This window comes from Ammospiza nelsoni, chromosome 5, assembly GCF_027579445.1.
Source record: "Ammospiza nelsoni isolate bAmmNel1 chromosome 5, bAmmNel1.pri, whole genome shotgun sequence".
Lineage (NCBI taxonomy): Eukaryota > Metazoa > Chordata > Aves > Passeriformes > Passerellidae > Ammospiza > Ammospiza nelsoni.
Genome location: NC_080637.1, coordinates 33,654,368 through 33,666,838, shown reverse-complemented (window position 1 = coordinate 33,666,838; position 12,471 = coordinate 33,654,368). Strand labels below are relative to the sequence as shown.

At 43.0% G+C, this 12,471-nt stretch overlaps 1 protein-coding gene across 1 annotated transcript in view; it reads right to left on the bottom strand.

Annotated features, from left to right (window-relative positions):
- HMGA2 (high mobility group AT-hook 2) overlaps nucleotides 1-11,258 on the bottom strand; it is a 107,332-nt gene extending 96,074 nt beyond the window's left edge. The window contains exons 1-3 of the mRNA XM_059473060.1: nucleotides 11,037-11,258; nucleotides 8,224-8,310; nucleotides 267-317 (exon numbers count right to left, since the gene is read on the bottom strand). Of these exons, the coding sequence (XP_059329043.1) occupies nucleotides 267-317; nucleotides 8,224-8,310; nucleotides 11,037-11,147 (249 nt within the window). The 5' untranslated portion in view covers nucleotides 11,148-11,258. The remainder of the gene's footprint in view (nucleotides 1-266; nucleotides 318-8,223; nucleotides 8,311-11,036) is intronic.
- Nucleotides 11,259-12,471: the final 1,213 nt, after the last annotated feature.

Genomic DNA, 12,471 nt, shown 5'->3' with positions numbered 1-12,471 from the left:
AAGATAGGCATAAATATTCACTCGAAGCAAACATTCAATTGTAAAGTATCTTGAGCAAACTACCAGAGTCTAAAGGTAGGAAGCAGTGATCAACTTCTTTGCTCTCTTAACCCTTTAGTCAATCCACCAGAACAAAGAGACACAGAAGATAGATGCTTTTCTTACAAATGAAATTACTTTCTCTAAAGGAACAGACTTTATAACGTGCTTTACATTTATAACATGCTTCATAACACAGCAAATAAATCTGGAAGTGAAATACCTACCCATTTTCTGGGCCGGCCTCTAGGTCGCTTTTCACCAGTGGCTTCTGCTTTCTGTAAAAGAAACACAACATATTTTATACCTCAGCATTACTTAACAGCCTCAGTAACTAGGAACTCCTTTCCTGTAACATTAGGAACAGGAATTACAACCATACCTCTTGGGTGGCATCAGGCCCCCCAGCTAAGCCATGTGTTTTCTGGCAGAATGTGTGACTATGCTCCTTTTCTCTGACATTTCCTAGGCAGCGCCTCACCTGCACCCAAGTGTGTCCCCAGCCCTGATCCACGCTGTGTCAGGGCCATGGAGGAGTGTGCCCACACAGTCCCAGCTGCCCAGGGCCCTCTGCAGAGCCACCCTGTGTCAGGCAGGGCCATGGCGGAGTGCGTCCACACAGCCCCAGCTGCCCAGGGCCCTCTGCAGAGCCACCCTGTGTCAGGGCCATGGAGGAGTGTGCCCACACAGCCCCAGCTGCCCAGGGCCCTCTGCAGAACTGGGGCTGTGTCAGGGCCATGGAGGAGTGTGCCCACACAGCTCCAGCTGCCCAGGGCCCTCTGCAGAGCCACCCTGTGTCAGGGCCATGGAGGAGTGTGCCCACACAGCCCCAGCTGCTCAGGGCCCTCTGCAGAGCCACCCTGTGTCAGGCAGGGCCATGGAGGAGTGTGCCCACACAGCCCCAGCTGCTCAGGGCCCTCTGCAGAGCCACCCAGTGTCAGGCAGGGCCATGACAGAGTGTGCCCACACAGCCCCAGCTGCCCAGGGCCCTCTGCAGAGCCGAGGTGCCCTGGCCAGTCACCCAACATGCAGGCTGATGGTGGGGACACAGGGCAATTGGGAAACCTGGGAACCTCCAAGAACATCAAATCTAGTCTTTCATATGCCATCAAAAAGTACTTGAAGATACTAAATTAAAAATACAGCCTGTTTCAAGTTTGATCAAAGCAGTTTACAGCAGCTACAATTCATTTTTTAGTCTCATTATGTTCATGCATGAAAGTAATTAGGACAAAATATCACCATGAACATGTCTATGTTCTTATTGGGAAACAATTTCTCTACTTTTCCAGGTAAAAGCACACCTTTAGGCTATAAGTAAACCTTCCATGGCCCAAAACACACCTTCCCTGTCCAGGTTTAAGGGAACAAAGTCGAAGAGGCCCTAGAAGTAACCTCTGTATTTATGTAAGCCCAGCAGTTGCTCCTGGAGCTCAGCTTAAAGGAAATATGGGTCCTTTTATAAGCTCTTCCACTAATTCCACTGAGTGACATTGTGAATACTACCACTAATAACAGTACTTAGTAGTACACTAAAAAATTTACAGAGTTTAAAATGAAAATTCCCGGTTATTCTCTCTAGCTAGGCTATGTTCATCCATACACTTCACCAGGTAAATTATCCTGTTCCACTCAAGATTTTGTCACCACCTGTAGTCAGGGCAGGACTTGCCAGATACAAGGTCCCCAAGAAAGAAGACTTTTAGTACACATGAATTGTGTTCCTTTGGTTTTTTCCCCCCAGTTAACTGTATGTATATTTGATTTGCCCTTAGAAATTAACTGTGCCATTAAATAAATCACTTGCTGGTCAATCACTGTAACATACACTGTAACCCAATGCTGTGCAAATCGGATCTCTCTAAAAGAGAACTTGAGCTGAGGAACTAGTGGAGGAATCTCTACAAAAAAACCTGCCCTGTGAGTTAAATGCAATTACTTTGAAATAAATACCTCACAATAAGAAAGCTGCGAAAAATAAAATTCACACTCCTGAAGGGCAAAATTATCACTCAGACTTGTTAAAAGAGTAAACTTGAGCTTTAATAGTTTATACCGGTGTTACATGTAAGGTGAAACCCTCTTAAGAGAATACTTGTTAAAGTGCATTTACTATATCCTGTAGCTGTCTATTTCAGAGTTTTGTTTCCTTTAAGCGGTCAATTTCTTTATACCTTGTAACCTGAAGGATGCAAAAAACCAGATATGGTTTAGTGTTGATAACCTGCTTCTATGTTTACTGCATGAAACACAGGGCATAAATCTTAAAAAGAAATATCAGTTATAATTGGTCTTAACAAATCAACACTTGACATGTTATCAGAGCACTAAGGCTATTTATTTTCTTGTGTGTATTACTGCATCTGAAGGAAAGATCCTTTTCCAAAACTCTATTAAAAAAATAATTAACTTTTTGAGTACAAAACTACTTTGGTCTAATAATTAAAGTCCCTACAAACCTGACACAAATTTTAGCTGCAAATTATAATGAACATGAGAGATTTCTTTGAATAACTAATCTTTGCTTCCTGCCATAAACTGTCACACAGGGTGGCTGCTTCCCATGCAGCTCAGCAATGCTGAGCTCTACCACCACCAAAGGTCCATGTCAGAAGTGGCCAGTGTTCCTGCTGCCTAGTTTGGGTAATGGTTTGTCAAGTGCTTGGGGACTGTGCAGATTGAAAGGCACTATATTCCTGCAGTATATGACTTCCACCTCATGTTAGAAGAAAAACATTTCCATAGCTCTTATCAAAACCAAATCTTTCCCAGAGGTGAGCTGAGCAAACAGCCAGGCATGCCAAAGGTGATGTTTTGGTACAGAGAGATTCTGTAAGTAAATAGCAAGGTTTTCACAGATTAAACTGCAGAAAATGAGTGACAAGAACCTCCAAAGTGGAAGTTTTAATCTCCTTTTCAAGAGAAGAGAAAGACAAAACAGTTTGAGAATAAATGAAAGGAGCAGTAGCAGCACAGTGGTAATGATAAATACATGAAGTTCAGAAAAATATTCCACCTTCTTCCCTCTTTTTTCAGCCTGCATTTTGTTAAAATACTGTATTTTAGCTAAGTGCTGTATTTTCTCCAATAGCATTAGACTTTCTTTTAACTGAAGCCTTGAAGAAATGTTTTACTGTGTATAAGCTAGGTAATCCATTGCTTCTCCATGAAAGCACATTGCCTTTCCCCTTGAACAGATTTTTGCACTATCAGAAACACTCCAGTCTGTTGGCTCTTGGCTTTAATTGAAGCGTCGCCTCTGAAGCTAGGGGCAAATCCTGACAGAGCTCCAGGCCACCCAGAGGTGGTGTTTGGTCAGGGGGTTTTTAACATTTGGTGCTACTATGCTATGAGGCATGACCTTGCTTTTTACAGCTAAAACATGAAATCACCAAAGCTTAAACAAGGGTCAGGTATGTTATCAAACAGAAAATGTATTTCATTAAAAATAGGAAATTTCTTATAAACAATAATATGAACACACCATTTTTGAAATGTCACATTTGAGGAACAGAACTACACTTTCTCACATTTAAAAGCATGATCTACATGGGAAGTGGTTTTTATTTATCACAGGTGAGAAAGATCATAATTCAGTCATGCTATCTGGAAGTGAGCTAACAGTCCCCAGGAAGCTGTGCAATCCACTTAAGCCCTGTACCACAGGGCCATCGAACCCTGCTTCCAAACAGCTTCTCTCAGCAACTCTAGGACTTGACTGCCCATGATCTCTGCCTCCTTATTACAAAAATGTGCTGTACCCAGCCAGAAACCAAGGCTGTACTACTGAAAGCAATGAACAAGACAAGACAAATATAAATAATTGAATGGCTATAAAGTGCTCTTTGGGCATCCGTGCATTGTCAAGGAAGACCTCAAATGCAACAGAATCCAAATTTGAAGAACTCTATCTACTTTGCAAAATGATCTGCTGGAGATCTCAGATAAAGTGTGTCAGAGCTGTAAGTCAGGTAAAATAAGTGATAGCTCTCAGGAGGAAGATCACTGTTGCCAAACAGAGTCAAAAGACCTAGCCCAGGAATGTATCCCTCTCAAAAAAACCACACAAGTTATTTAGTCAAAAAATACTCCTAAAAAAACTTTAGGCATTGACTAAGTACAAAAGCATCACACTTTCCATGTCCTGTTTTATCCTTTTTAATGCTAAACAAAAATCAGTCTTCTGCTTTTCCTATCTTGGTCAAAACATTTGATTTTGAGGTCTCTTATTTTTTCAGAGCAATAACAATCACTTGATAAATTTGATCTTGTTATCCCTTTAAGCTTGTAATGAGTGGTGTTGATGAAAATGAATGAAGCATGGAGAAGCCAACTAGATTTTCATGACCCAATTCAGGGCAGAGTCCTCATCACATGCACTTTTCTGGTTTGTTGTTTTTTTTTTTTTTTCTTTTACCTTTGGACTGCTTAACCCAGGGGCATGCCTTTCTACATACCAACCTGGCCATGTAAGGTAGAGACAATAGCAAGTGTAGTCACACACAGGACCACAAGCTTTAGTTTTCAGAGGATGATGCAACAAGCCCTGTAAGCATTTTCAGTGAATCTCACTATACCAATAACTACAACAAAACTCAACATATTTTAGCAGAAGGTAAATTTTACCAAAGAATTTATACCATTGTATATTCCTGGGACATCCCTTGACAATTCCTTTAACGACAATCATATAATAGCTACTACTCTTTTTTCTAATGTCACAAATGTGTTTCCTGCTCCCAGACAGGAAAGTATTTATGCCTACACAGTATTTTTGACAATCCAAGCTATAGGAACTAAAAAAAAAAAAGCCCTAGAAAGGGAAATGTGATGGGCTCAGAAAAGAGCTCACCAAACAAATAAAATTCAACCACAAAACACCCAGGAAATTAAAAGGAAGATTCCCCACTATGATCTTCCAGAAAAAAATAGTTGTGCTTTACAGAGAAAAAAAACCAAAACCAAATTCACATATTGTTATTAAAAAAAAAAATTAAATTAATGACAGAATAACTTGTTTAAAGATGCAGACTGCATAATAACAACCTAATTGTGGGGACTCAAGTGCAAGGTGATCAGGAATTTTTTATCTCTACCTCTTCTTATCTATTTGGTAACACGTTGTGTTCCTCTTGTTTGTGAAAATTAAACAATGGAGAAATGGTTTGGCCTTCTATAAAACACAGTTTATTTCTCGCCTCTAGTTTATAAAAACTTAGGCATGTGTGATACGCAAGGCTTTAAGGAAGAAAGAAAGTATATTACCCAAAATTAGAGTAATTGCCACATTATTAGCTGTTCAGTTAGTTTTGCAACATTTTGTATGCATTGTCAAGTTTCACATTGCTAATTTCCTAACAAGCACAGTTTGTTTTCAGATGCCCCAAGGCCAGTTTACTAAGACCAAACACAAGCTCTTAAAGCTAAAAAAAAAAAAAAAAAAAAAAAAAAAAACCAAACCAAATTTTTTTTAAATCCTGTGAACCAAGAAATTTTAAATATACAACACAACAATTCCAGGGAAAATTGTCCATCAAGTGATTTAAGGGTATTTGCTTTTGGACGTATAACAAAACGAAGCCCCAGTTCTGGAATATTTTTATCTCACTGCCAGTTTGTGCAATACATTTTTAATTGTGATGTGTAATGCTTTGCAAGAGAACACCCAATCAATTAATCATGAGTGCCTTCTCATGGCTGCTCGGTGGGTTCTCCTGGTTGCCGTTTATCTAACATGTTGTGAACACTCTGAAGCATTTCAATGAGCTCCCTTTGAAACACACAGGGCACGCACTATTCTTTAGAAATTCCAGCCCATTCCAGCTGGGTGTATAGTGCCCAGGTTCACATGTAGAGAGGCTTAAGCTAAGATACCCAGTGCTCTTTCTGGGAGTTGAGACAGGCTGGAGCAAGTCTTAATGAATGCATGTATGCATATGTATGTGTAAATATGTGTACCACAAAATTGAACATATAGTTCACTCCTTTTAGAGGTGATACCCTCACCACCAAATGAAGCTTTCTTGCAGTGCCAAAACATTCCCATCTATATTACAGTTAGAAAAAATACTGGAAATAATATTGCATTAAAAGATACTTTGAGATACATGGTGAAAAGCTGATCTATTTTAGAGAGGGCTAATTATCAATTTGGAAAAGGGGCTAAAATATTTATTTGAAATGTGATACCAGTCTCATTCTTCTAGTGAGGCTTTATAAGTGTTTTATGTTTTAGAGGATTTATCAAACACATACTTTATAGATAAACCTAGAAACCAGTAAGACCTGTAATTACTCACCCCTCAAAGGGTTTTTTTCTATTACAAAAAGAGACACGTGGTCTTTGGTCAATTTTTTACATTAGCAACACCCAAAAGCTTTAATTAGAGCAGTAACTTGATGCTTTCTGAAAATCAGAATGTTACAATGAAATTACTCAGTTTGTAAATTAGACTGGGAAAGCATAACTTTGTACCAGAATCATCTGGAAAACTCTTGATTTGATAAACCTACACATATATGAATGTTTTTAAATTATTTTCTATTTATACTCATTTCCAAATCACTTATGTAAATGAAATAATGGCAATACTCCTTTCAGAGGCATCTTTTAAAAACATTTCTACAAATCATTTAAAATTTTATCTTACTACAAATGTTTTCCTAGGAAAGCCAACACTCCTAGGAGTAATATTTAAAATACTAAAGCTCACATTTGGATTTGCTAGACTAATAAAAAACTTCTCCCTCTCTTTTGAAGAGTGACATATAAACTATTTTAACATGAATCTGAGAAATGCTTTTACTGTGTTTATACTTTAATGTATAAAGAAAAAAAATCAACATTTTAAGCACATTACCTTGCAGAATGGCTTTGAAAGATTTTTAATACTAAACCTGTAAAGCATTTTTTACTAATTCATGGATTTCTTGACAGAACATGCTGCTTTTTTTCCAGCCCATAAAGAAAAAAAAATAAAACCAACTAAAATTTTGAATTTAAAGACAGCTGGAAAAGTACCTCAAACAAATGTTGAAAACACTTTAAACAAAACAGACATGAAACCATAGTCACCTTTTAATGATTTAATATTTATCAGTAGTTGCTATAGTAATTTATAACACTGAAAACTATCAAACTTAATATGGTCAGTACCATAGGCATACTGAAAAATGAACCATAATTAGATGAGGACACAAATACCTTCCACACGTTTTGTCACCCACCTCCTTGAAAGATACTGATACACTATAGCACTACAGCTCACTCCCAGATTTTGTAAGCTTTAGTGATTTAGTATCTGTAAACTAGTGCTAACTCCTGTAGAACCAACAACATAAACAAATCTCCCATATTTGTTTTCAAGCTCATACACAACAATTTGCCTTCACTAAAATATTTCCTACAGAAGGGTAAGCATGATTTGCCTTGATAACACAGCTTTTTAATGGGGTGCTTTCCCCAATTAAAATAAAATTTAGACAAATTTTCATGTTGTATTTGTGATGTAAAATCCATGCGCTAAATGCAGTGACTTCAGGGAGCTTCTCCTGCAGCTGAAGGCAATCAGAACCACCAGAATAAAGTTTGGTCCCATCACCAAGCAGAAACAGTGGTTCAGAAGCCTAAAAGCACTTCCAGTAAAAGTCTCTTTGAAACTGATTACTAAACAAGATATAACAGGCTTTTACTGTAACTGGAAGTTTACTTTACCATCACATTTTAAAGCTGTAAATTTCAATATATGCACTTATTTCCATCAACACATAATTGGATTTACTCCTAATTAACTTATGTTTGACAAAGCACTTAGCTTTAATATACAGATTTGGTCTGTAGTAGTAACAACTGTAAGTGGGCAAGAAATTAATCTTCCTCTTACAAAAATCATAATGAAGAAAATAATGTCCTTGACTTCCTTACTAGATACAGGACATCTCATGGTTCCTCATGAAATTGTTATTTCACTGATCTGTAGACTACTAAAAAAGGTGCCCTTATAAGTTCTGTACTTAGGGTCTTGATGATAATTCTAATTTTAAAAATGTGAAATTCATGCTTTATGTAGCTTCCATTATCAAAAGAGTTCCAATGCCACACTTCACACCTAAATTATTGGATTTTTTGCTAACAGTTGATAAAAAAAACCAGCATTACTAATTTTTTCTCTTTATTAATCTCACCTTCTGAGCTGCTTTAGAGGGACTCTTGTTTTTGCTTCCTTTGGGTCTTCCTCTTGGTCTTTTAGGAGATGGTTCACCAGTTGGTTCCTAAATACAGGAAAACATGCTATTGTAGCAATGAGGCTACAACTAACCCAGATGTTCTAAAGGATAAACTAAACTGAGAAGTTGCTTAAAACATATGAATTAACAGTGTTATTAAATAACATAATATTAATAATACAACATAAACAATTTAGCAACTCCAGGTAAAGGAAAAATATATTTTGCACAATAAATAAGTTTAACTTCTCTTGCAATTACATAGAAAAACTTGGGAAAGTGTGAATATTCTAACACATAAGTTATAGCAGGAAACACATTTTTTAAAGATGGTTATGATTTCCCTCATATAAGAGCAGTTATTTAAAAAATAACACAGTTACACATTTAATTTCAATTGCATTGCATTATAGCAAGATACAATTATCACATGTAGTTTCTAGCACAAGCTTTTTGGGGGGAAAAAGTTAACTGCCAGAATATTGTAAAGTAAGATGAGACTACTCTCTCAAGGGGGCAATTTGTTTTTGTTGTTCTGCAGTCGGCATTATATTCACACCTATTCTAAAGAAAACTGATTCGTATTAACATGCAAATTTAAATGTTTCTTCATATAGAACACTTATAAGCCAAAAAAACTCAACAAAGAAAAATTTGAAACAAAACCCCAACTCGAAAATGAGTTGACACTGACTATTTTAGCTATTTTCTTAACTAGTTCCTTTGCCTGCCAGTAAATAACCAGTCCTTAAAACTGGGTATGAATTACTAAGAATTCAGATTCCAAATATTTATTCAGTGAATCATAAACACTATAAAACTCTTCTAGTCTTGAATATTATACATTTCGTTCATATTACAGGATGCAGTAGAACTAATTAAGTACAGTTTGTTAACTTAAACCAGTTTAAAGCCCTTCAGCTTTCATAATTCCCGGGTAGGTTAAAGGGAGGCTGGCAAGAGGACTCCCCAAGTGCTGCAGCTCAGTGGCGAGCCCCGCAGGCACTGCACATCTGGCTGAGCACGCTGAAGGAGACGCGTTTTTCTTTCATTTCCACACATTTAAATGCTACAGGAGGAAAAAAAAAATTAGGGAAAAAAAAAGAAAATATAATATAGAAAAAGAAAATACGAAAAAGAAAAAAAAAGAAAAAGAAAAAGAAAAAGAAAAAGAAAAAGAAAAAGAAAAAAGAAAAAGCCCGGGCACAAGCCAGCAGGGTCGGTGGGTGCTGGCTGCCGGGGCTGGTCGAGGGCAATCAGGGGGTGAAGCAGAAGGGGTACAGAGCCCGCAGTCACCGGACCGATGGCAGCGAGTGTCACCAGGGGCAGAGCGAGGTAACGGGGGACTCTGCTTTTATGGCTTCCCAAAAAAAGTACTTTCTGTGAAATTTACAGGACCATATCGGGGCGGGGGAGGGGAAGGAAGCAAAGCAGCCGGGTTTCCCCCGGCTCGGGGCTCTGCTGCTCAGCGCTCTCCGCGTTTCGAGCCCCTCGAAGGCTCTCGTGGCAGTGGGGCTGATGCCAAATGAATGGGAAGTAAACACGTTTAAAGCCCGCGGACGCTCGCTTTAAAATGAGCTCCACGGACAGCCCTGCTTCTCAATCGTGACTTCCGAGGGAGGCAGGGAAAAGGCTGCGGGCGGCTCCGCGCTGCCCCCGCCGAGCTGCGGGATTAATTGGTTGCATCCGCAGGCAAAATCCTCCTTCGGCGGCGCCGGCGGAGGGGCTGCAGAGCGCGGGGGCTCCCCCGGGCCCCTCACCCGGCGGCAGGGGCTGAGCGCGGCTGGGCAGCTCCGGGCGATGCGACAATGGCACTTCGGGAAAGGAAGGGATGGGGGTGGGGGTGGGAGTAACACACGGATCTAGCGACCTTAGCGCGAATTCGTATCTTGCGAGTCAAAAAGGGGAGCCCAGCGCGTTCGTGTCGGGGCCCAGGTGGAGGCTGTGGGTGTGGGTGGAAAGGAGCACCGGGCTACGGTCCCCGCGTCCAGACACGGCAGCGCTCCCGTCGCCTCGACCTGCCTTGGGAAAGCGCCGGAGCAAAGGCAAAAGGTGTTGCAAATACAGGGCAAGCCCCCTCCGGCTACCTCCCCCATCTCCATCGGCAACGGGGGCACCTCTCTCCATACGATGAGGGGGGCGAGGGGGGGAGGTGGGGAAGGGGGGGAATCCGGGGGTGGGGGGGGAGGAAAAAGACGAAAAAAAAAGCCTATGCGACTCTCTAGTCACCGTCCTCTCCCCCAGCCCCAGCATCTAGGGGCAGTTCAGGGGCTGGGCTGGTCAAGATCGGAGGCGGCAGCAGCGCCCGGTGGGACCCGACACATGCACACACACGCGCGCACACAGATTGAGATATAGTGAGGGCTCAGAGAGGAGGGAGACAGGAGAGCCCCGATCCCTGCTCCTCGCTTTCGCAATTTCAAAATCAGCTCGAAATGACCCAGCGAGCGCTGGTTGGTCGGAGCCGCGCTGCTCCATGTTCCCCATTTACATTGAAAAGCCCCAGCTCGCTCCCTGCACAATAGTGAAAGTCCCGAGGAGGCTCCGCGGTTCAGCCACGGGCAGGCAGCGCCCCGTCGCTCCGGGCTCCGGGGTTCCCCCGCCGGGGCGCCCGCCGGAGCCCCTCGCTACGCGTCTGCACCGCCTCGCCGGGAGCAGCGCACAACAAAGCCCCCCCGCCCCGTCGCCAGGACTCCTTGCAGCACAATACGTACATGTACATGCCTATAACACTATACATCTGCGGCTCTACGTATCTACACGATACTGACTTGTGGTTGTTTCCTGGGTCTGCCTCGTCCTCTCTTCTGAGGCTCTGCGGTTGCAGGTTGCTCCTGGGCAGCAGTGGAAGGCTGACCGGGTCCCTCACCTTGTGCACTCATCGTGACTTCTGCTGCTCAGCCTGAAACCAGTCTCTCCAAAGCACCTTGAAGGGGGGGAATCAAAACGAGCTCTTGCTGCTTTTGCTGCTCGCTGCCACCACCACACCGGACGTCCTGGTGCTGCCAAAAAGGAGAAGAGAAGGGGAGGAGGAGGAGGAGGAGGTGATGGTGGTAGTGGTGTTGGTGGTGGTGGAAGAGGAGGGGGAATGAATCTCTCTTACAATTTAGGAATGGTTAGTAACATGAAGCAATTCAAAAGAGGAGAGGTTTAAAAAAAAAAAAAAAAAAAAAGAGGAAAGGCAGAGTAAATTGCAGCCCTGGAAATGCAAGGAGAGAGGGAAATAGTCCGAGGGTAGTCGGGAGCAAACCAAGAAGAGGGAAAAAAGCCCTACAAATTGAAAGCAAGTGGTGGCTATCGCGCTTAGATCGGATCAGGACAAATTAAGATAAGACACACTGAAAATGGACTGAGAACACTGCACAATCTTGCCAGAAGCATGCACCCTGGGAAGACGGGGATTTCGGCAGCAGCGGGAGCAGCGCGCAAAAGGAGCGATCATTTAAAAATAATAATAATAAAACGATTTGGGAGATTGGGAGGGAAAAAAAGGGGGGGGGCGGTCCTGGGTTCGTGTCTGTGATGCGAGCTCCTGGGACTGGAAATATTATTATGCGAGTCCTGCCCACGGACTAAACTAGGATGAGGGTTAAGGGAGGGAAAAAAACCCAAAACCAACAACAAAAACGAAGGAAAAGAAAAGAAAAGAAAAGCCACCTTTACCCGTGGGTGGAAAAACCAGGAGGGGGCTGTAGGGAAAAAAAAAAAAAAAAAAAAAAAAAAAAAGAGAGAGAGAGAGGAGGAGGCAGAGCGAAAACGCGGCGATGGGGGCTGGCGGTCGGCCAGATAAAACACGAGCAGCACGGCAGCCGGGGCAGCGGCGGCAGAGCGCGCCGCCGCCTCACGTGTCCCGCACCGGCCCGGCCGCGCCGCCGCCGCGGCTTTAAAGGGCCAGGCCGGGCCCGCCGCCCGCACCAGCCCGCCGCCACCGCGCGGGGCTGCCGGCCGCCGCACGTGCGCGCCCCGCCGAACAAAGGCGGCCGGGCCGGGGCCGCCCCGGGACGCGCCCGCCGCGCTCCGGCCGCCGGGAGCGCCGCTCCTTCCCCGGCGGTGCGGGCGCTGCCATCGCGGCGCGGGCTGCGCGCCTCGCGGGACGGCCGCCGCCGCGGTAAGATGTGGGCGGTATAACCAACCCGACGGCGGGTCGGAGCTGTCCTGCCGGGAGGGTGACGGCACGGGGAATGACCTTGCGGAGAGCCCGGCCCC